This window comes from Macaca mulatta, chromosome 4 (assembly GCF_049350105.2).
Source record: "Macaca mulatta isolate MMU2019108-1 chromosome 4, T2T-MMU8v2.0, whole genome shotgun sequence".
NCBI lineage: Eukaryota > Metazoa > Chordata > Mammalia > Primates > Cercopithecidae > Macaca > Macaca mulatta.
The window spans coordinates 135,366,417-135,392,286 of NC_133409.1; the positions used below are offsets into that span (position 1 = coordinate 135,366,417).

A 25,870-nucleotide genomic window follows, 5' to 3' on the forward strand; every position below is an offset into this window, starting at 1 on the left:
AAATACTTAGCCTGAAAAAAGTGAAGCATCTTGTAACAACTTTTATATTGATTACATGTTGAAATGCTACTATTTGGATATACTGAGTTACAAAATACGTTATTAAAATTAATTTCACCTGTTTTATTTTACTTTTTCACATAGGTATTAAAAGTCCAATGTGTTATCCATTGTGCCACAGAGCCAGATTCACGTGGACATTAGAAAATTCTACATTACATATGTGACTCACATTATATTTCTTTAGGAGGGTGTGGCTCTACAGACATTGCCTTTATCTACGAGGTTTTATCTTATCAATCATATACCAATATCAGTTTTGCTTAAATGCATCTTTCTTTTGTGTGCCCAGAGACTGGATGCTTTTTATTGAGTTAATAATTAAGATATGAGAAATTTTTTTGTCCTTGTTCAGATTTTCAAGTTTGATAACTAACATTCTGACTGAGGCAAAACATGGTGATTAGCATAACCTAATCGAACCTGTTGAACCACATCAATGTGTTTGCTTTCCACTTTCACTGACCTGTGCATTGTCCCAGCAAGGTGTGATCCACTTCTCCAGCCTGAGCACTGTCCTGATGGACCCAGTCAGTGTCATCTGTGGTGCCCTGAATCATCCCACAGATGTTTGCCTTCTCAAAAGTACAGTGGTCCAAAAGAGTGTGAGTTGTGGCTGCAAATGATATTTTTATCATCTGGTTAAAAATGAAAGATAGTCATTCCAAATAGCTAATGTCTTAAGCCACTAAAACCTCATTGCTCAGATACAACAGGATCACAAGCTTGTTTTCTTGACTGTTTCTCAAACGCAAATCTTACTGTCATCAGATCTTAGTACTTGCTGATATAGACACAGCCCTACCTATCTCACAGAGTCAAGATTAAAAAAAAATCTGTAATCATTCTCTGCTATGTAAATACCAACTATAAACACCTTTAGATCAAGAACAAGGTACCTATAATACTTGGCTTTGTACTTAGTAGGTCTTCTGTACATACTTACTGAACAGAATCAAACATTTTATCTCTGAAGGCTAGTGGGGTCATCTTTAGAAAATACCCTGCCCCAGAGGATTAGGTTACTCTAGGAATAACTAATGTACATAAAAAATTTTTCAGGATACAAAATGCTTTCAAGTCTATCACGTATCTTGAGCTTTACATAATAATGCATCCTCCAAAAGAAGCAAAAGAAGCTAGACAATAACAGCTCCTTACATTTGTCCAGTACCTTGAATTTACAAAACACAACTACATAACTGGTTTTTATAACCATCCTATAAGGTTGGTGCTATAGTTTTATTTGTTTTTTGTTTTTAACTACTCAACTCTGCCATTGTAGCACAAAAACAGCCATAGACAATACTTAAACAAATGGGTCTAGAAGTAGACCAACAAAAGTTATGCAGTTTGTTCTTATTCTTTTAGCTAGAACATTAAAGAAGAGTAAAGGAAAATGTAAAGGAAATCTCTAAGGCTGAGGGAATCTCTGCTGAGGCTAGTTTACCAAGTTCTCAAAAACGGAGGTACTCACTGCAATTGTACATTCGGTTCAGCCTCTCTAAATCAATGGCACTGAAATCCAGGCGCTGTCCGATAATGGAGTTAAACTCAGGGATCTTGGCTGTGATGGTGGGAACACTTGCATTCTTGTTAAATGAGAAAGGCTGGTAGTGCATCAAAGACTCATAGTCATAGGGTGTATTGAGGTCTGTGATGAGGCTATCATCATAGGTGTCAAAGTTGTGCTGGTAACCTGTTAGGGAGAGAATCCACAGGTCCTGCTCTGTCATGGTATTTTCCCCGTGCTGCTCTTTGACTACAGACCCAGAGACCCTCCAAAAAAGGGAAATAGTTATTAAATATATATATTTAAATAGATTATTATATTTAAATAAATATATTATATATAATATATAAATATATATTATATAATACATATTAATAAATACTAATATTAATAAATATTATATTGATTATATCTACTCTATAAATAATATATAGATATATAATAATATATAAATAATCTAATAAAATAGATTTATTATATTCAAGTATATATTTAAATAAATCTAAATATAAATTAAATATAAATTATATTTTATAAGCAATATAATGTAAAATTACTATGTATCATTGATTATTATTAGTTAACATATTAATATACAATAATGTGTACAATATTGCAATAACTAAAATACATATTATAGAATACAGATAAATATTAGAAATTACTAAGTATATGTACATGTTTACACCAAAGATACATTATAAATATATACAATTGTGTGTGTATCTGTGTGTGTGTGTATGTGTGTGTAAGACTTTCAGAAAGAGAAGGTAAAATAGCAAAGCTGAGGAAGTCATTCCCAAGGACAGGAAAAATAATTTTTGAATTCAGGAAAATGTTCACAATTGATTATATTCAAGACACATCGTTCTAACAGCCAAGTATCTCATCCACTGAGTCTGCCCAGAGCTGTACCTGGCCTACTCTTCATGGGTTAGGAGAAGGAAATCTGAGGGGCAGAGGGAAAGGTAAGCAGCTGAAAGCAAGACGGGGATCCTGTCAGTCAAGGCTCACATCCTTCTGTTCCAGCAATAGCCTCATGGAGAATAAAAATAAAATGGGAAGAAGAAAACTTATTTTCCTGTCAAAAGAGGAAAGGTAGATATTTTTCTGAGATTAGTGAAAGTGAGATAAGATGTGCTGCCATGTAAAAAACTGAACAAAATAACTGATCAGAGGGTCTTTGAACTGACTAATAACCATCGGGAATTTACTGTTTGAGCTGCATTAATGGAAAGTTTTGCAGATTTTTGATTTTCTTCTTGTGGAGTGATAGGAAAACTGACTGCAAATGTGGCTAACTCTTCCAGTCATAACTTCCCATCCTCATATTCTTCTCTAGCTCTTTGTCCAGTCACTTTTTGTTTGTTTGTTTGCTTGTTTAGTTTTGAGACGGAGTTTTTGCTCTGTTTCCCAGGCTGGTATGCAATGGCAAGATCTCAGCTCACTGCAACCTCTGCCTCCTGGGTTCAAACAATTCTCCTGCCTCAGCCTCCTGAGTAGCTGGGATTACAGGCGCGCCGCACCATGCCTGGCTAATTTTTGAATTTTTAGTAGAGATGAGGTTTCACCATGTTGGCCAAGCTGGTCTCAAACTCCTGACCTCAGGTGATCCGCCTGCATCGGTCTCTCAAAGTGCTGGGATTATAGGCATGAACCACAGTGCCTGGCCTCATCCAGTTACTTTGAACAATTAGAGAGAAAAAAACGTAACTGCCTCTTACAGAGTTACATGCAGGACTGCAGAAGTGTGGTGTGGCCAGGCGGTGCTCCAGCAGGTGCCTGTGGGAGTCTCTGAATGCTTTTGGAAAAGCTAAGGAGCAAGACCACGTTTGAGCAATATCTTGCTTTAACTGTAAAATCTGAATACTGATGTTTCATTCTCCCAACTCATGGGGATTGTATTGGGAATTACTTGAGAGAGATCAGAGCATTTTTGAAGGTGGGACAGGTCTAAAAGAAACAATGGCTCTAACAGGGAAGTGGAAAGTTAATCCCTCCACAGTACTTGGTCCTAGGATGTCATTTGAGGTAATGGAATTGTAAAGAGCATCAAGAGTCTAGAATCTTTTGGTAACTCTCAGTGGCTCCTGAAGCAAAGCACTTTCAACTCACTGGATGTGCTTTACTTAATTTTCCATGAATCATCTGATTAGAGGTAGGGCACAGTGGCTCACAGCTGTAATCACAGCAATTTGGGAAGCTGAGGCTGGTGGATCACTTGAGGCCAGGAGTTCAAAACCAGCCTGGCCCACATGGTGAAACCCCGTCTCTACTAAAAAATACAAAAATTAGCTGGGCATGGTGGCGGATGCTGGTAATCCCAGCTATTCAGGAGGCTGAGGCATGAGAATCGCTTGAACCCGGAAGGTGGAGGTCGCAGTGAGCCGAGATTGCACCACTGCACTCCAGCCTGGATGACAGAGCAAGGCTCTGTCTCAAAACAAAAACAAAAATCCCATCAGGTTAGATTATTTTAATCTGTATTACTCATGGATTCTTATGAGAATACTTAACAAACAAATATTTTGAATAATTTTTAAAAATGTATTCAACATGTTTTTGTTGGGCCTAGTATCCACCAAGAGCTGTGCTAGGCTGCTAGTGGCCCCCAACAGTGAATAGGATAGGGACTCACAGCTGAGAGTGAAAAGGGGTTATAATCCAGGGCATGTGATCCTGTAAACCAGGGGTCAGTCAGCAAACCTGTTCTAGAGTAGATAGAAAATATGTTCTCTGTTGTAACTACTCAAGTCTGCCATTGTAGCACAAAAACAGCCATAGACAATACTTAAACAAATGGTTATGATTGTGTTTCCATAAAGCTTTATTTACAAAAGCAAGTAGATATGGCCCATGGACTATAGTTTGTCAACCCCTGCTAGACCTCAAAAGTTGAGTTTTTTCCCTAGCATAAGGAAACAAATTTCAAAAACACAATTCCGATTCAAGAAATGGAGATGGACGTTGGGAGAGAATTACATTGCCAGTACCGTGTCTCCTTAAGTTAAACAGAAAGCTTGTCATTAACCAAAGTTAAATCAATAAAATTCATAAATTACCCTGATAAATAATACTGCCTGTGTTGACAATCTTATTAGATTTGATGTCTCTTTTGAGAACAGTTCTCCCGTGGTTGCAGTCAATTTAGATATATGGAATTGTACCTGATGAAAACACAGATAGGAGACGAGCAAATATGTGTTGAGCAACCCATGCTCAAACCAGAGCTGAGCAAGTCTGCACTTGACCCTGGCAAATGTCCCTCACTCCGATAAAGGGAACCTCATTTGGCCTAAAACCATTTTAAAAGCACTAAGTATTGTCTTCTATAAGACTTGGAAGTAGGAATGTTTTCTGCTTTCTTACAAAATTTTTATCAAAGCCAAGTATATGCACGGGAAGATAAGAAATTAGGGCTTACAGGCAAATATAGACAAAGTCTAATAGTCCCCTGAGTAGTGCAATCAGAGATTCAGTCCTTGGACCTATTACTCCATTTCCTTCTTCCTTCTACACACACACAGTTATAACACAATTACTACTGAGAGATAGGTACACGAAGCCTGAGCTATTATTTCATCTCTGGGTGAATATGCTCCAAAACTTTTCTAGATTGGACTGGGAGGCAAAAAAGAGTGCTATCTGGCCTCTGGTCCAGTGGATGGTGGTAAGATGGTTGGAGTAAGTGGGTAGGCTCAAACCTGGTGACCTATTAGACTTATAAGTTACATTTTTCTTCCTTACTACACCAACCCACATTCATAGAGTTACCAGAATATAAAAGACTGGGAAGGCACAGGATGAGAAACCTCACAGGTGATTTTGATTAGGCAGCGTTATCTACCCTGATCTCATGTGAAAATCATTGACCACCTTACTCTGAAATGAACTATTACAGTCCTGGCAGAAAACTTTTGAAGATTCATAATTAATTTTAAAGGTTGGTCAGTTCTTCCAAGCCCCTAAAAGTAAAATTATTATAGATGCACTGCAATATATGAATCCGCATATAAAATTGGGATCTAAATAAAACAGATACCTACACAAGGCTATGATTTGTTTTATAAAAGCCATGCCTGGAAACAGTTAAGGCATTTTAAATACATTAAAGTTGCATTAATCTCTAACTGCCGAAAACGATGTTTTTGCATTCTCTACACTAATTCCTACTTAAAAACTAGTTATCTTCAGAAACATAGCATTGGCTTCTTCTTTTTTTTTTTTTTTTTTTCCTAGTACATCAGGAAACTGCTCAATAAATGTTCTAGCGTACTCAAAAGCACTCTACTTCATTGTCTCAAACAATTAAGGAAAGTAAAGGCCAGATACAGTGGCTCATGCCTGTAATCCCAGCACTTTGGGAGGCCAAGGCAGGAGGATCACCTGAGGTCATGAGTTCGAGACCAGCCTGACCAACATGATGAAACCCCGTCTCTACTTAAAAAATACAGAATTCACCAGGTGTGGTGACACACACCTATAATCCCAGCTGAGGCAGGAGAATCGCTTCAACTCAGGAGGCAGAGGTTGCAGTGAGCCGAGATCGCACCATTGCACTCCAGCCTGGGCAACAAGAGCAAAACTCTGTCTCAAAACAAAACAACCTAAAGAACAATGAAATTTTTAGAATAATATAACTGAATAACATGTAAGACCAAACTGTTATCTTTTGCATAGTATGAGATGGAGGCAGAAGAAGCAAGGTGCTTAGAAACAAGGAAGAAAAAAACATTAACCTTTGATTAATCAGAACCCAGATAACTAGCCAGAATTAACATAATTGGGGTGTTATTTCAGATAAAAGCATGTATTTTTTGCTTTTGTTTTTAAACATTTTTTATTGATTTGGTAAAGCAACTGAAAAAAATACTTCTCAAGTATGTCCTATAGTCATGGAATAATCAACTAAACCTCAAACAGCCTTCTATAGGCACGGGAGATTTCACATCCAGAGAAATGACTGTAATAGCTGGATTCACTTTCCTCATTAAGACAGGAAAGTAGACAGTTTAGATAGAGTTTTAATGAAAACTCTGATACAAAGCAAAGCTTCTGATTAACTTTCAGTTGACTCCCACGGTGAATTAACATCGATCCCTGAGACCCTTATCTGCGATGAATTACAGTCAGATCAGCACAGCCCACATAAAGGGCCAACACATCATAACCTCTTCATAGTCTTTGTTCCCACTAGAGATGCTGAAGCTCCTGTCCACACAGATTTGGCCTGGTCATTCCAGGATTGGTCTCAGCCAGTGATAAATGTGATAGCAATCTCCACCCAATCACACCTGAAAGAATTTCGTCCCACCAGATGTTCACATAATCATCCCGGTCCGTTCTTGACTGCTCGTGGTAAAATCCCAAAGCATGCAGGATCTCGTGTTCTATGATGGCCTTATAGTCACAGCCTTGGCCAATGGAAAGGTTCTGTCCCACATGTTGGTCACCAACCTCAGACCAGCACCTTTAAAGAGGAGAAGAGGAAACATTTCTTCTAGAGAATTTTTAAGTGGCTGTCATTCACAGTACCGCAAAACACAAATTAGGAGGGAATTAGGCTTGATTTTAAAAAGAAATTACCAACAACATTCTCATATGCTAATGGTCCAAAGATAGGGGACGCTTAAAGAAGGAACATTCCCCAGAGGGAATACTATGCAGGCTTTAAAAGTGAAGATATAATACATTATAAAAGTGGCATATACTCAGAAGCAAATCAATCCTATCATAACAATTCATCAAGGTAGAAAGCAATAAAAATTGGCATTCCTCCTCACCTCCACAAACCCACAGGGCACTCCAAAGAATAACACTATTGCCTTTATCTGAAAAATTGTTGTCCAAGGGAAAGCTGTTGTTGATTTAATTTTTTTTCTTTTCTTTCTTTTTTCTTTTTCTTTTACTTTAATTCTTTTTTTGAGATGGTGGTCTCACTTTATCACTCAGGTTGCTGTGCCACAATCACAGCTCACAGCAGCCTCAGCCTCCTCTACTCGGATGATCCTCCCACCTCAGCCTCCCGAGAGGCTGGGACTTGGAACTACAGGCATGTGCCACCACACCCAGCTAATGTTTTTATTGTTTTGTAGAGACAGGGTTTCACCATGTTGCCCAGGCTGGTCTCAAACTCCTGGACTCAAATGATTTGCCCTCCTTGACCTCCCAAAATGCTAGGATTACAGGTGTGAGCCATTGCACCCAGCCCTTTTATACTTTAATAAATTTTCAAATTTCCTATAATGAACAAGCATATATTTTATGACCATAAAAAGAACCTCATTAAAAAGCAAATTAATAAAATCCGTGTCTTTGCAAATAGCAGATCTATAGTGTTATGACATCACAGAGAAGGCTGCCGAACTTATTTCTGAAGGGTAACAGGCAAGGAGGACCCATAACTTCCTTCTGAAATAAATGGGCTCGAGAACCTCTGATAGATTCCCTAAATTCCTTGTGATAGAATGCCTTCCTCTTTCCACACCCCCTCCCAATTATTTTTTCTCTTCTCATAAACCCAATTTTTCACCTCTATTAGCAAACCCAAAGCTTTCCACAAATTGTCTCCTATTGGCTTTAAATTGTCCAATGAAGATCTATATTTTAACCAATGCTGAGCAGAAAAGAAAGATTTCCTGATAGTCATAAATGCAACCAATGGATTGCAAGTTTCATGATGACAGTCACAGCGTCTTACCTGCCATTGTTCTCCCCAAGATTACTGACATAGTATACCTTTAAAGGCTAACATTTGACTTTAACTCAAAGATGAGTCTTAGTTATTTATTTTCCAATAACTTTATTAAGGCATAATTTACATACTATAAAATTCTTTAAGTATACAATTCAATGACTTTTAGTAAATTTACAGTGTTATGCAAATGTAACCATGATCAACTTGCCTCTCTGATAGTGGCATTTTATTACCAAATCAGAGTTTACTCTGCAAAATATTCACAACTCAGAGAAAGCATTTATTATTTATCTTTCTTTTTAAATTCCTCCCCCAACAGAAAGACATAAGTTGCAAAAATACCATACATTCCACCTCACTGAGAACTTTTGACCTTGTCTTTCTGAAAGAGCCCCAGTTAGCTCCAACTTCAGGGAACCAGTGCCCGGAAGGGTTTAGTAGCACTTTGGGCCAGTCGCTTCCCAAAATATCTTCCTCTCTTTTTTCCTCTCTTAAATTATTTGTAACAGAGACACTTCCTGGCCATAGGTGATAGGGTTTCCCAGATTCAGCATTTTTACAAAGAATGTCTCTCAAAGCTGACCTACCCCTTAATCAAGTACTTGGGACTCCGTTGAAAACAAAAAAAGAAGCCGGGAGAACTTCACTGGGAAAGGGAGAATTTTGGAAAGTAATTATGTGGATTTTGTTTTATTTTTAAGGAGTTTTCTTTATGAAAAAAAAGATGCAAAAGTGGTAGCTGAAGAATGGAAATAAAATTGTTAAGAAAGTTAATTGTTTCTCTGATGTTTTCAATGAAAAATTAAAAGTTTTAGTACTTTCTTGAAGGTCAGAGATTGCCAAGGGACAAAATGCAGTAGTCAAAAGCAGAGAGCCTCTGAAATGTGTGGTCTTTGCAAGGCCCGAGATATCCTTTAAATGTTTCCCCTTTACGGAAAAATAAACCATCCAACTACTATTGGTTATCTCCATTTATATGACCTGCAAAAACCTCAAGCAATAAAACACATGCCGCAAGATAAGTTTACTCTCCTACCTCATCCCCAAAGTTATTCTTTCAGCAATATTCCCAGCCTCAGCAAACGAAGTTACCACTTGCCAGTCATCCAAATCCAAAATCTCAGAGAGTTTTGACTCCTCTCCCTTCCTAATCCCTCCCACTAACCAATTTGATAAGGTTAGGTTCTGATAAATCTACTTTTTCACATATTTCCGAAATCCATTCCCTCTTCTTTGTATCAACTGCCTCTTCCTTGGTGCAGGTCCCTTCCATTTTTCCCCTGGAAATTTGGAGCATCCGTTAATCGATCTCTTGCCACCAGTCTTGCTCTATTTCAATTATTTAACCACTGTTGATCAAGTAATCTTTCTACAATGGAAAACTAGCATAGAACGAACCTTGCACCAAACAATAGGTCCCTCACACATGGCTCTCCATCACCAGGCTCCTGCTCACCTTCCTGGCTCCTGCTCATTATCTGCCCCTGACATGCAAAACTCCAGGCACACCGAACTTAGGGGGTTCTCCGTGTAACCAGGTTCAGGTTCATGTTTGCTCTCTTCTCACCCTCTCCCTCTTCTTCCCTTTGATCCTCTCCTCCCCTTCCTCTTCCTCCTTCTCCTCCTTCACCCTCTCCCTCTCTCCCTCTTCCTGCCCCTAATTTGTCCTCCCTTCTTCTTTCTAACAGTCATCTCAGCTCTCCCTGATGCTTCATCCCACACTTTCTCAGTGGCCCCACTCCTGCCCTGCTGCAACCCAGGACACTCATTGTCATGTATTAAGACAATGTACTAATTTCTCCACCATCCCCACCTGCCAACTGTAAGCCTACTGAGGGCTAAGACCGTATTGCATATTTTGTTGCACCTACAGTCTAGCATACTTCCTGGAATGTAGTAGGTGTACAGTTTTTTAAAAAATAGAAGAATGAGGCCGGGCACAGTGGCTCATGCCTGTAATGGTGGTTTACGCCTGTAATCCCAGCACTTTGGGAGGCCGAGGTGGGCGGATCACTTGAGGTCAGGAGTTCAAGACCAGCCTGGCCAACATAGTGAAACTCCGTCTCTACTAAAAATACAAAACTTAGCCAAGCATGGTGGCACATGCCTGTAATCCCAGCTACTCAAGAGACTGAGGTGGGAGAATTGCTTGAGCCTGAGAGATGGAGGTTCCAGTGAGCCAAGATCATGCCACTGCACTCCAGCCTGGCTGACAGAGACAGACTCTGTCTCAAAATAAATAAATAAATAAATAAATAAATAAATAAATAAATAAGCAAGCTCCAAAAATAACTACTCTGGTGAGTTAGGTTTTTAATTTGTATCTAAGTAGTTATCAGTATTTTTCTTTTATTTAACTGCTATTTTTTGCATTTTTTTCCTAAGAGGCTAAATCACGTGCTAACTACCATTTTCATCATACTATCCATCCATGATTATTAAAACCCCATGGTCAGGACTCGGGATTAAGATGGGTGATAGGAGGCAGGACTAGCTTGCAGCTGCCTGGACAGAACAGTGTATGGAGACTCACATCATGAATTTTTGCTCCAAGAACTACCGCAGGAACATACCAGGAAAGCCGAGAGAATCCATAGACCCTCTGAAGGAACTGGATCACAACTGCAGGCTCCCTGAGATGCTGAAAACCTGTGAGTCTGCTTGCTTTCTCAACAGGGAGGCTCGTGGTCTGGGACAAGTTCTCAGCCCTGGTCACCAGCCGCCTGGAAATGGACTCAGTGCTGTTGAAGGGGCACGGTGCAAAAGCCCAGCCTTTAGGGCTGCGGGCTGCATGGGAGCAGGGTGACACCTGTGACTGCAGGCTTTTCCCCACTTCCTTGGCAACCTGTATAACTCAGCAGAGGCAGCCATAATCCCTCCTGGAATATAACTCCACTAGACTGGGAACCACACCCCCATCCCCCACAACAAATAAAGAAAACTATAGACCAATATCCCTTGTATCCCCCAATATGTTCATACATGCAAAAATCCTCAACAATGTACTGGTGAACTGAATCAAACAGCCTGTCAAAAAGATAATTCAACACGATCAAGTGGGTTTCATACCAGGGATGCAGGGATGGTTTCACATACACAAGTCAATAAATGTGATACCCCACATAAACGGAATTAAAAACAAAATTCACATGATCATCTCAATCGATGCAGAAAAAGCATTTGACGAAGTCCACCATCCCTGTATGATTAAAACCTTCAGCAAAATTGGCACATACCTTAAACTAATAAAAGTCATCTACAACAAACCCACAGTCAACTTTATAGTGAATGACAAAAAGTTGAAAGCATTTCCCCTGAGAACTGGAACAAGACAAAGATGCCCTCTGTCACTACTTCTATTCAACATACTACTGGAAGTCCTAGCCAAAGCAATCAGACAAGAGAAAGAAATAAAGGGCATCCAAATCAGTAAACAGGAAGTCAAATTAGCACTGTTTGCTGATGATACGACTGTATACCTAAAAAAACCCTAAAGTCTCATCCAAAAAGCTCCTAGAACTGCTAAACAAATTCAGTAAAATTTCAGGATACAAAATTAATTTACACAAATCAGTAGCTCTTCTAAATACTGACAGTGACCAAGCTGAGAATCAAATCAAGAACTCAACCCCTTTCACAACAGCTGCAAAACATAAAATAAAACACTTAGGAATATACTTAACCAAAGACTGAAAGACCTCTACAAGGAAAACTACAAAACACTGCTGAAATAAATCATAGATGACACAAACGAATGGAAAGCTATCCCATGCTCATGGATGAGTAGAATCAATATTGTGAAAATGACCACAATTGCCAAAAGCAATGTACAAATTCAATACAATTCCCTTCAAAATACCATCATTCTTCACAGATCTAGAAAAACAGTCCTAAAATTCATACGGAACCAAAAAAGAACCCACATAACCAACACAAGACTAAGCAAAAAGAACAAATCTGGAGTCATCACATTACCCAACTTCAAACTATACTCTAAGGCCATAGTCATTAAAACAGGAAAGTACTGGTATAAAAATAGACACATAGACCAATGGAACAGAATAGAGAACACAGAAATAAACTCAAATACTTACAGCCAACTGATCTTCAACAAAGCAAACAAAAACATAAAGTGGGGGAACGACATCCTATTCAACAAACGGTGCTGGGATAATTGGCAAGCCACACGTGGAAGAATGAAACTAGATCCTCTTCTCTCACCCTACATAGAAATCAACTCAAGATGGATCAAAGACTTAAATCTAAGACCTGAACCCATAAAGATTCTAGAAGGTAAAATCAGAAAAACACTTCTAGACATTGGCTTAGGCAAAGATTTCATGACTAAGAAGCTAAAAGCAAATGCAACAAAAACAAAGATAAATAAATGGGACTTAATTAAACTCAAAAGTTTCTGCATGGCAAAAGGAATAATCAGCAGAGTTAACAGACAACCCACAGAGTGGGAAGTGAGAGAAAAATCATCACAATGTATATGTCCAACAAAGGACTAGTATCTAGAATCTATAAAGAACCCAAACAAATTAGCAAGAAAAATACAAACAATCCCATCAAAAAGTGGGCTAAGAACATGAATAGACAATTATCAAAAGAAGATATACAAAAGGGCAACAGACACATGAAAAAATGTTCAACATTACTAATTATCAGGGAAATACAAATAAAAACTACAGTGTGATACCACCTCACTCCTATAAGAATGGCCATAATTAAAAAATAAAAAAATAATATAAACTAGTGTGGATGCATGAAAAGGGAACACTTTTACACTGTGGATGGGAATGTGAACTAGTACAATGACTATGGAAAACAGTGTGGAGGTTCCTAAAAGAACTAAAAGTAGATCTATTATTCGATCCAGCAACCCCACTACTAGGTATCTATCCACCCAGAGAAAAAGAAGTCACTATACGAAAAAGATGCTTGCACACAAATGTTCATAGCAGCACAATTTGCAACTGAAAAAATATGGAACCAGCCCAAATGCCCATCATATATATACGTATGTGTGTATGTGTGTGTGTATATATATATATAAATGGATGGAGTTGGAGACCATTATTCTAAGTGAAGTAACTCAGGAATGGAAAAAACAAACATTGTATGTTCTCACTCATATGTGGGAGCTAAGTTATAAGGATGCAAAGGCAAAAGAATGGTACATGGACTTTGGGGACTCAGGGGAAAGGATGGGGTGTGGTGAGGGATAAAAGACTACACTTTGGGTACAGTTCTTGGGTGACGGGTGCACCAAATCTCAGAAATCACTGCTAAAGAACATAGTCATGTCACCAAAAATAAATAAATAAATCACACATGGCCAGGACCAGACAACCACTGCAGGCAAAGCCTAGAGGCAGCAATGGAAACTGCAGTGTGAGGGAGTGAGGAAATACCCCCAAATGGAGCTGAAGACACAAACATACAGCGTCACAACAGATGGCGGCTTTGCTTCCCAATCTATTGGTTGACATAAACACCATTGAAGAAAAACGGCCTCTTCCTTGATACATCATTTAGTTCTTCTTAGAAATAAATAACTATGAAGAGCAAATTTATATCTACAACTTTTCAAAGTCTAGCAACAGAGTACTACAACTTAGAACAGTACTCTTTAAAGGGTCAAGTTTATACTTCAATAAAGCTGACTTTTAAAAAAGTATTCTAATTTAAAACATGACCTAAACCTAAAAATAGTATTGAAATAGATTTCCCTGAAGCCAAGACATATCCAAATAATTCATTCTGTACAGAGTATGCTAAAAATGTTATATAATTTAAAAATTCACAGTGAACAATTTTATTTTCCTTTTAGTTTCTTTCCAATTTCCTCTTTTCAGATTTGAAAGAGATGTGTCACTTTTTATAAACCAAAGTATGCATGATTTTCACTCTGTAAAATTTCATACCAACCCGTTAAACTGTTGAAATATGATATATGAGCTCTCTCCTTCATAGGGCTTGAAATCCACACAGGACTTGAGGCGGAACATCTCAAAGGCATACAGAATGGCTCCTTTAGCATTCAGCCCTGCAGACATCAGTAAAAATATCAATAAGCGTTAGTTTAAATTTTGGATAATATCTATAACTTATAGTTTAGAGAAAACCATGCTACCACATGAAATCCACAGAGGTGCATGATAGATTTTTTGTTAATAAATAGATTTCCTGGTAACTAAAACTGCAAAATTGGTTATGGACGTGTGCAAAATTAGTTGTGGACATAAACATTAAGTGCATACCTTGAATGCACAATGCAAATATGTCTACAAAATAAGAATACTCACATGTGTATATGGCTAAATAAAATAATAAAATAACTTCAACACTTTCTCCCTTTCCCTTTCCCCCACTGAAGCAGAGATTTAGAGTGCATTGCCTCAGGAGAGTCACATGGCAGAGCAGAAAACAAAAGTGACTTGTGAGTAGCTCTGGCTTTAGTCGACATAGATAAAGTACCTTAGAGAAAGGCAGTGAGATAGTGGTCCTTACCCTAATCTAAAAAGACTTTCTCTCTTTCTGGAGGAGGAAAGCAGAGCTTAGAGAGGTTTGTGGGTTATGAGAGCATAAGAGGCACATACGGTATTTTACCCTGCTTCCCAGCAAGATGCCTGGGAGATGGCAAGACTAGACAGCTAGTACTGCACACAGTCTTAGAAAATATTTCTGTAACCCAAGCTCGGTAACCAAGCAGCAGAAGCCATAGTGGACTTGAAGGGGCAGGAAAAATAGATGCTGACTGGTAACCTGTGGGGACCAATGACCAAAGATCAAATGCCTTTCATTTCACATAGCAGGCATGCACTTTGGCATTGTAAGACAAAGATGGGGTAGAGAAGAAAGATACTCCAGAGGAACTGAGATTATGTTTTACTTTGTGTGTATTTTCCCCCTCCCATCAACTTACTGAAGGCTAGAATCTAAGTTAAAAATTAAGCCAAGCTATATAAAATTAAATTATATTTCTTACACATTTGATTTAGTGCTTTCTCTCAAATAGTTTATAGTTATTGCCCAGGAAATTACATCATATTTTTCTGGCCTTTATTTCATTTGATAAACTATCAAGTTGGAGCTTCCACAGCCTGGATGTCATAATATCATATCAAGATCATTAAAGAAATAGTCATGGTAATATTCAATAAACTAATTGTAGAAACAACACAGATAACAACAAGAGCACGCATCCATCTGCTGGGAGATTTTCATGCACTTTTGCCTATTCTTATTTAGTTACATCTGTAATATGAAGAGATATACCTAAGATAGCTGTGGTGTCACAACAATGTAAGAAAAAAAGTGATTTTACTGAAGTCAAACTTCCTAGAAGGCTATGTGACTTTTTTATCCTAAATCCAAATGGTGGGATTTCTGCAAGTGGTTAATTTTTAAATCATACCTCTTCTTCCTTCTGCACACCTGAATAAGTTGTAAAGAGGGAACTAAGCAACACTGTAATAATTTTGTAAAAATTGCCTCAACATCATTGGGATAAATGGAAAGAGAGCCCATTTGAAGTCTTCCTCTTCTCCATGAAGGCAACCCTGAGTGCCCCTCCTCTGAATGCAGGAGCCACATTTGGTCCTCCTTCCTTCCTTCCTCCCCTCCTCTCCTTCTTTCCTTCCTTCCTTCCTTCCTTCCTTCCTTCCTTCCTTCCTTCCTTCCTCCCTCCCTCTCTCCTTCCTTTCTTTCTTTCTTTCTTTCTTTCTTTCTTTCTTTCTTTCTCTCTCTCTCTCTCTCTCTCTCTCTCTCTCTCTCTCTCTCTCTCTGTCTTCTCTCTTTTTTGGAGATGTGAGTCTCAGTTGCTCAGGTTGGTCTTCAACTCCTGGGCTCAAGTGATCTTCCTGCCTCGGCCTCCCAGAGTGCTGAGATCACAGGTGGCCAAAACTTGATTTTCATGAGTCACCTTTATGTAGGTGTTTTGCTACACTTAAGACCCCGTTAGCTCCTTAAGAGAATGGGGTATACTTTTTGTCTCATTGTAACCCTTCTTCCTAGCCGACTGCCCTGGCATAGTAAATTGTATATAGTTCTGTGTCAAACAACAAGTTAGTTTTGAAAACCACTAGCATTCCTTTAACCCTGGATCAAATAATATGAGAAGAGTTAACTTTATTTATTCTAGGTATTTTTCTTTTGAGAAGAGTTAACTTCAGATACCAATGGCTGTGTGTATTAGAAGACAAGCATAAGAAGACTACCTAGATTCAGTTTAGGAATCCTTTGAGAGAATCTCTGGTGCTCATAACGGTCAAGGAGCTTGAATCTAATTAATCCTCCCACAGATAACAGTTGTAAATTTGAAAAAATGAGAAAATAAACTCTTTAAATATGCTGGAAAATAGCTAAAACAGGTGGAAAATGGAGGACTTTTTTCTTAAAAAATGGAAAATTTCACTGGGTAAGATTCACATTTATACAGCTTTTTGCATGAGGGCACGCCCTAATTTCTTCAGTGTGAGAAAGAGAGAACTCAGGCATAAATCTACAGTTGTATTTTCTTAACATACCACAGGGACAGGTTTGGGGCTGAGTTTTAACCTGAGTGTCTGAAAATCAAGGGAGGAAGTCCTGGAAAGGAAAGTCATGGTTGACAAGGAGGACATTCATCCCAAAGTTTGTGGATAAGTGCCCCTTCAATCCTTGTCTAACTCATGAACTTAGCATAAATGGGAGAAGGCTCCAAGGCCCTTAGTGGGAAGTAGCCATTGGAAGACTGAGCAACCTGAACAGATACATCAGTTGCTGCCCACTGCAGTGGAGGGACAATCTGGAGTTTGAGTCATGCAAAGTTACAGGGGCTGGGGAAACTCTGGCATTCCATTGAAACCCCAGAAGGACCGTGACTTAACAGTAAAGACTATGTTCCAGCACTAAGAGATTTGCCTTGAACCAAGGACAAAACCACACAAAGCCTCCACAAATTCCAGATGATCATGCAGTAGTTTAACTGCTCTAACAAAAAGTAACACAATTCAGAGAAGAATGAGAATATGCATAATCACTACAATGTAATATAATGCCTAATATATAATCAAAAACTATGAGACCTGTGAAGAAACAGGAAACTGTTATCCATAGATAATATTAAAAGCAGTAACTAGAGAAACAGACCCCAAGATGACTAAAATGTTAGAATTAGCAGATAAACACTTTAAATCTCTATTATATACTTGTTAAAGAATTTAATGGAAAAAAAAGATGAACACGCAAATAATCTCAGCAGACAAATGGGAATTATATAAAAGAACCCAGTGAAAATTCTATCAGTATTATATCCAAAATAAAAAATTCACTGGATAATTTTAAAAGTTGACTGGCGATGATAAAAGAGACAGAGAGAAAAATGTTCAGAAAAATGAATAGAGCTTTAGTGACCAATGCAAAAAATACCACCCAGTCTAAGATATGTGCAGTTAGAGTCTCTGATGGATAGGTGACACACAGAAAAATATCTGAGCAAATAACAGCCTAATATTTTTCAGATTTGGTTATTTAAAAATCACCTAAAAGATATAAGAAACTTGGTGAGCCCAAGCAAGATGAATAAAAAGAAAATCAACATAAGCATATCATAATCAAACTGTTATAAAAACAAAAATAAAGAGGACATATGAAAGGAACTAGAGAAAAAAGACATTATATACAGGAGAACAACAATATGAAAGATGGATTATTTCTTATCAGACACTGGAGAAAAGAAACAGTGTATCTGGAGCGAAATATTTGCAAAATATATATCTGACAAAAGACATATCTAAAATATATAAAGAACACTTACAACTCAATACTAAATAACAAATAACCCAATTTTTAAAATGGGTTAACAGAGAAGATATTTTACAAGGGAAGATATACAAATGACCAACAACAAACTTTAAAGGAGACCAACATTACTAGTCATCAGGGAAATAGAAATCAATAAATTAATAAGATAGCACTACATGCCCAAAAGAATGGCTAAAATTTAAAAAATTGACAACACCAGATGTTAGCAAAGACATGGTGTAAATGAAACTCAAATACATTGATTGTGGTTGTGTAAAATGGTACCAGCACATTGAAAGAGGTCTAACACTAAACCTACACCTATACTATAACCCAGCAATTTTATTCGTATTTACACCAGAGATATGAAAATATATTTTAAAAAAGAATATGTGCAAGACTGTTCATAATAGCTTTATTCATAATAGCCAAAACATAGATTCAATCCAAGAGAATGGTAAAACACGCTGTGACATACTCAATTCAATGAAATGACACTCAGTAACAAAAAAAGAACAAATTACTGGTAAACACAGCAACCCAATAACACTTTACTGAGTAAAAAGAAGCCTTAATCAAGAGTATATAACATATGATTCCACTTATGTGAAATTCTAGAAGAGGTTAAATTCACCTATGAAGAAAAAAGAAAAAATAAGACAGTGGTTTTTTTTTTTTTTTTTTTTTCTGGAAAAGTGAGAATAACTTGAAAGGGCCATAAAAGAACTTTCTGGAATGATAAAAATGTTTCATCTCTTCATAGGAAGTTAGGTTTCGGAGGTATATATATTATAAACATGTTCCATCTCTTGATAGGAATGTGGATTACATAGGTGCATAAATCTTTAAGAACTCATCGAAATGTACATCTAAGGCCCATATACTTTATCCTATATATATTTTATGGTAAAGGGAACTATACACAAATATTGAACTGTAGTTAGTTACATGTATACTGAAGTGACTGGGGTAAAGTCTACTAGTGTCTGAAAGCAATTTTGAAATGCATCAAAAATACAATAGATTCATAGAGTGATATTAGGATGGATAGATGAGATAAAGCAAATAAAACTGTTAATTGTCATCTAGGTTGTGAGTATGTGAGTGTTCGCTGCACAATGCTTTTAAGTTTTTGATTATTTAAAAGTTTTTATAATCAAATGTTGGAAAACAAAAAGACAATGCATTAAAATTTAAAAATGTTAAAATAATAATTTTAACACTACTCTGAACTCAAATTCTATTTCCAGTTAAAATATTCTCAAAATGGAGGCAAAATAAAGATCATTTTCAGGTAAAAGAGAAACCAGAATTTGTTATCAACAGATCTGCTTTATAAGAAATGCTAAAGGAAGTTCTTCAAACTGAAGAGAAATGATACTAGATAAGAACTCAAATTTACAGGAGCAATGAAGAGCACCAGAAATTGCAAATATAAAATAAAATATAAAGACTGTCTTGTTTTTCATTAATTACTTTAAAAGACAACTGTTTAAATAAAAAATCCTAACACTATAGTGTGAGACTCATGAAGCATAAGATAGAAAATACTAAACAATAAAGGGCAGGGGTATAAATGGAATTATAACATTGCAAAATGCTTGCATAGTAGTAAGGCTAAGGACAATATTTTTAAAAATTTAAACACACTTTTATCCCATCCATGAATGAAAATATTCACAAGATAAATTATGAAGTATCCATTAATACACTAAACTTTAATAAGCATACACCATATCAAAATTTGAAGAAAGCAGTAAAGCAGTGCTTTAAATAAAATTTATAGCGTTAGTAGCCATGTTGTAGAATATATTACATCAGAAAAAATGAAGATTTAAAATAAGTGATATGAATTTTCATCTTAAGGACATAGAAAAAGAGCAAATTAAACCTGAAAGAAGTAGGAGAAAGGAAATAATAAAGATAACAGAAAGCAACTAAATAGAAAGCAGAGAAGCAAGAGAAAATTAACAAATCAAAAGTTGGTTCTGTAAAAATATTAATAAAATCAATAAGCCCCTAGCAGGACATGTCAAGAGAAAAAGAGGAAAAGCACAAATTGCCGATATCAAGAATGAAATAGGAATATTACTAAAGATTCTACAGACATTATAAAGATAATGAGATATTATGCCAACATTTTGACAACTTAGTTGAAATAGTTGTTAAATTTTGTCAAATGCTTTTTCTGCATCTATTAAGATAATCTAAATTTTTTATTACTGAAAAACATAATTTAATAAAAGCAGCATAATAGAAAATAAGAATAATTGTATAATTATTAAATAAATTGAATTCATTATAAAAATACTGTCCCACAAAGAAAATTCCATTACTTGGTTGTTTTATTGGTGAATTTTACCAACATTTAAGAAAGAAAAAATTTTAATCATACACAAACTTATTCAAAAGATAAAAGAAGAGGAAACATTTTCAAGATGGTTTTGAGATCTACATAGCTTTATTACTAAAGCCTAATAAAGATATTACAAAAAAGTAAATTAGAAACCTATACTTTTTATGAATATAAACACAAAAATCTATAACAAAATATTACCAAGTGGGATCCAGCAAAATATGAAAAGGATAATACATCATAACCAAGTAGAGCTCATCTGAGAAATGCAAAGTTGGTTTAGCATTCAAATTTGATGTTATTTACCATAATCCACGATAAGGAATAAAAAGTATAGTTATCTAAATTGTCGCAGGAAAAACATTTGATACACTGTAACAGCTATTCATGATGAAAATATGCCATCTGACAAAGGGCATCTGTGGAAAACATTCATGTCCCACATGAATGAAGTATTGAATACTACCACTAAAACAAGCCAATGAAGCAAAGATGTCCACTCTTACCACTTCTATTCAACATGGTAATGAAGGTCCTAGCCAGAACAATAAGACAAGAAAAAGCAATACATGGTGTAAAACTTGGAAAGGAACCAGTAACACTGTCTATACTGATAGGCAAGAAGAATTTTTATTAAAAGTCCTAAAAAAAAAAACTACAAATCAACAATTAAAGTTAATGAGTAAATTTAGCAAGGTAACAGGATACAAAATCAATATATAAAACTCCACTGTATTTTTATGTATTAGCAGAAAACATTAAGTGGTAAAATTTTTTGTTTAATTTCATTTTAATAGCATCAAAAATATAAAATGCTTAGAAATGAATTTACCAAAGACACACAAGATCTCTACACTGAAATTTATAAAACGTGGATTAGAAAAATTAAAGAAGACTGAAATAAATGGATAGATGTACCATGTTTATAGATTATAGGACTCAGTATTTTTAAGATACTAGTTTTATACAGATTTATGTACAGAATAAACACATTCCTATCAAAATCCCAGCAGGCTTTTTGGAGAAAATATATATGAAAATGCAAAAGATCTGGAGTAGGCTAAACTGTCTTGAAATTGGAGAGCAAAGCTGGAGCACTCAATTCAAGGTTAACTATAAAGCTAGATCAATCAACATAGTGATTTTTGACATGATGATGGACAAGTAGAATAAGAGAACAAAATAGAGATACCAGATCAAGAGATAAGGAGTCTTGGAAAACTTGGCAAACAAGACTCTTGCAAAGAGTACTCAATGAGGAAAGCAAAGTTTTATAGCAAATGTTGCTGGAACAACTGGGCTAGTAAATACCAATCAATCACTCTCAATCTCTTCATCCTGTTGTACATAAAATTAGTTTGCAATCAATTATAGACAAAAATTGAAACCACACAACTTCAAAAAATATTGGAATATATCTTTGTGACTTGGTTTAAGCACAGATTTCTTAGAATATAAAAACACAAACCATAAGTTAAAAAATTGATAAATCACACTTTATCGGCATTTAAAGCTTTTGCATTTCAAAATTCACTGCTTGAAAAACAAAAACAAATAGGTAAGTAACAGACTAACAGAAAATATTTATAATACATCTATCTGACAAAGGGCTTTAGCCATAATATATAAAATCCTACAAATAATAAAAAGACAAACAATATAATTTTTAAAACTTATGAAGGAGTTGGACAGATCTTCATAAAAGAAGATACAAAAATAGCCAGTGGCATACTGAAATGATAGCCAGTAGCATACTGAAATGAGCTCATTTATCTGTAAATCAGCTGTAAATCAGGAAAAACTAATCCACGGGGAAAAATCAGAATGGTAGTTGTCTCTTAGGGAGTGGGGATGGGAACTGCCTAGAAAGGAACTTCATGGAATGAGGGAAGTGTGCATTATATAGGCATATGTGTTTGTCAAAAGCCTTGTATACTGATTTGTGTATTTCACTGTATGTAAATTTAACTTGAATAAAACAATTCTATGCAAATATTGAACTCTAGTTAGAAAGTTTGCTTTCACAGTAGTCTGGGTCTGGGCATCTGAACTTTAACACTAAAGGTGACCTTCACATGGTGTTGCTTGAGAAATACTGCTGTATCCTTACTACCTTTACCTTATGTCAGGTCACTTGTCTCGAATCACTCTCAAATATAATTTCTTACCTACCTTGCAGCTAGAGAGATCATATCACTTAAGCTGTGGTCTGCGTGGGGACCAATAGCATCAGCATCACTGGAGGACCACTGGACATGCAACATCTCACGCACCAACCCTGACCTACTCTGTAGGTTAACAAGCTCCTCATACGAATCCTATGCACATTACAGTCTGAGAAGCACTGCCTTACACCTCACAGAGGCAATGGTGAAGGTTACATAAAATATTAGATGAAGGCACAGTGCCCGGCACATAATAGGGTGGTGGAGATGTGACAACCAGGATAAAAGAACCTGTAATGGGAAAGAACCCCTTTTAAAGTTGGTGTTTCTTAAATCATGTTCCATTAACTATTGGTGTTCCATGAATTTGCAAGGCAAACACTGGAGAAAATAACTCAATTTTCCAAGTGTTAGTGAGAACAACATTTGTTTATATCTAGCTGTTCTCCATAAAAAGGGATTCGAGGCAGCGCTGATAAAGAGGATGGAAAATACTGAAACATAATCTACATCTCCTGAGACTATAAGCAGCCTAGCAGCCCAACAAGATGAAGCAACCTTGTCCTGGCTTTCCCTCTTCACTCTAATCTTGCCCATCTGTCTAAGCAGGTGGGGCCTTGTAGGCATTGAGTCATCATGGCTGCTCAGCTGTCAGTCAACTGCTTGAGGGTGCCTACATGGGGCTTCTAATATTTATTTCTACCGGCTGTTAGTTCTATACACAATCTTAGCTGAAAGGCAGAGAAGTGATTCTACTAGTCATTATTTCTAACAATGAGTAAAATGTAACATATTCAGATCTTTTTCTCAAGAGAGAAAAGAGTAGACATTAATAACACCAAGAAAAAAGGATTGTGAACATGTGAAACATGCACTTTTCTATTTCTCAAAGTGTGGCATGTTTCTCTTGTAACAAAAAGAGAAGAAATCCGTATGCTGAAAATAGGATCCTCACACTACGTTTAGATTCACCTAAACAAAGTGCAAACTTTGCCTTGCTCTGATGCAAACTATATTTCATTGGGTTTTTGCTCTTTTACGTTGCTCCTGGTTATACTAATAGTTTAATGTGTGTTGCATTTTAAAAGTTATTCTTGGATACTGTGTATCAGACTGGTTAAGCAGCACTGGTTTTGATGTAATGTCATGTCTTTCTCCCCATGAGATAAAGATTCACCAGGACTTGAAAACCCTCTTAGACTCTGGTGGTTACTCCCAATATGAAGCCCATGATCAGGCTGAGAGGGGAGAGAGAGTTAAACCGAAAACTCCTAATTAAGAGCAATTAATATTACCCAAATTATCAGCCAAGATGTAAGGAATGGGGAACTTCCACCTGGTGTTTGGGTCTCTCAGGCCATTTCTGGAGTTCTGTGAAAACAAAGGTAAAGGTGAGTGGGAAGCCTAGTCCTCAAGATCACCTTGACCTCCTCCTTCAATAAACTCTCACACAGCAAACAGTCTATCACACAATTCAAACGGTTTAGTGGCAATTTCTCTTCTGATTATGAAAGCAATAGAAGTCCCTTGAGAGATAATTTGGAAAAATCAGAGAAATTATTAAGAACAAAATAAAGGGGGCCTGCAATCCCAGGAAAATTGGATAGATAAGCCATCTAATTATTTTAGACTCTTTTGTGCTGTTTACTTATTTTCCCTCTGTTTTCGTCCTTACCGGCTATAGTGGAACTCCTCACTGGAACAGATTATAGATGAGATTTCTGTTATCTCCTTCACAGTGCCCATCCCAGGGCTGGCGACAGAGCAGAGACTGACACCCAATGGTACTGTCTGTCCTGAGGAACTTACTGCATCTTTGACAGGTACTCACCTGCAAGAGGATGTCCCCTTGAAAGAGGTCCAAGCCTGCAGCTGGAAATGGAATTTTTTTTAAAAAAAGAATATTTGAGTGAACATTATTAAAAGGCATCTTCCATAATAAAATTAATCTTTGCCATTATAAATCTTTGAATATTAGTCTTTACGTGGCAAAACTTTTCGAAACAATACAAAAATTCCAGTTGAGCAAATGTGAATGGCCAATGAGTATCACATATTGTCATAGCCTCTGTTTTCAATTTTGAAACAATAAATCTTGTCTAAGAATCTTAAAAGTAAGAGATAAGTTAGAAGGGATTTTATTGATCACTGACTATAAAAAAGGGATTTGAGGCAGCACTGATAAGGAGGATGAAAAATATTGAGAGAATGGCTGGGGGTGGTGGCTCACGCCTGTAATCCCAGCACTTTGGGAGGCCAAGGTGGGCGGATCACCCGAAGTCAGGAGTTTGAGACCAGCCTGGCCAATGTGGTGAAACCCCTTCTCTACTAAAAGTACAAAAATTAGCTGAGCTTGGTGGTGCACACCTGTAGTCCCAGCTACTGAGGACGCTAAGGCAGGAGAATTGCTCAAACCTAGGAGGTGGAGGTTGCAGTGAGCCATGATCGCGCCACTGCACTCCAGCCTGGATGACAGAGCCAGACTCCATCCCAAAAAAGAAAAGAAAAATATTGAGAAAAATGGAGAAAAAAATAGAGTCCAGCGACATGAAGTGATGTACTACGTAATCCAGGGGCCAAGAGAGCATCAAAACTCCGGCCTTCCCATTCAGGGCTCTTTCTGCCCCCGTACCATTCTGCCTCTTGTCCCAGGGTAGATGAATGTATTCTGCTCTTCCCCATGAAAACACGATGATACCCTCCAAAACCAAGCTCAAGGTGCTGCCCACGTCATAAGGAAGACCAGAGGATTGTGGACAGATCCATTCAAAACCATACCTCCAAACATCTGTTCTCAGGTGCTTAGCAGAATACATTCTCCCACTGCTGGTATTGCTTAATCCTGGCCTCATCCTGTTTCAGTAAGCAAGATTCTTAAAAGGGAAGATCTTTGTGGGAAAATTTCTCAAGCATTAAAAGAGCATCACTTATCATAACTCTCATGTGACAAGCAACATTTTCTGTAAAATGCAACGACTTCAGACAGAATCACTGGATTGTACTTCATTCTGAGGACAGCCCTGATTTACAGGCCGGGAAACCAAAGCAGAGATTAATTACCACAGTCTCACGAGCCAACAGAGGCCCCATTTGGCAAAGCCCATGGTTCATTCAGGAACCAGCTCCATTTAGGCATAGGACACCAAGGAGGTGTTACGTATTAGCAGGCATCATGATTTCACTTGCCAGTGACTAACTAGGGCTATCCCTGCATCATTCCCTTCCTCATGCACACATTTGCTAGATTGCTTAACCTCCTTAGCCCTGACCTATTCCTATGCTAGCAG

At 37.2% G+C, this 25,870-nt stretch overlaps 1 protein-coding gene across 2 annotated transcripts in view; it reads right to left on the bottom strand.

Moving 5' to 3' along the window:
- MEP1A (meprin A subunit alpha) overlaps nt 1–25,870 on the bottom strand; it is a 43,221-nt gene that overhangs the window by 13,842 nt on the left and 3,509 nt on the right. For both annotated transcript variants that reach the window (XM_001103444.5, XM_077999830.1), the window contains 6 exons: nt 24,415–24,455; nt 23,879–23,954; nt 14,205–14,322; nt 6,868–7,043; nt 1,538–1,759; nt 527–676 (listed from right to left, as the gene is read on the bottom strand). In XM_001103444.5, the coding sequence (XP_001103444.2) occupies nt 527–676; nt 1,538–1,759; nt 6,868–7,043; nt 14,205–14,322; nt 23,879–23,954; nt 24,415–24,455 (783 nt within the window). The remainder of the gene's footprint in view (nt 1–526; nt 677–1,537; nt 1,760–6,867; nt 7,044–14,204; nt 14,323–23,878; nt 23,955–24,414; nt 24,456–25,870) is intronic.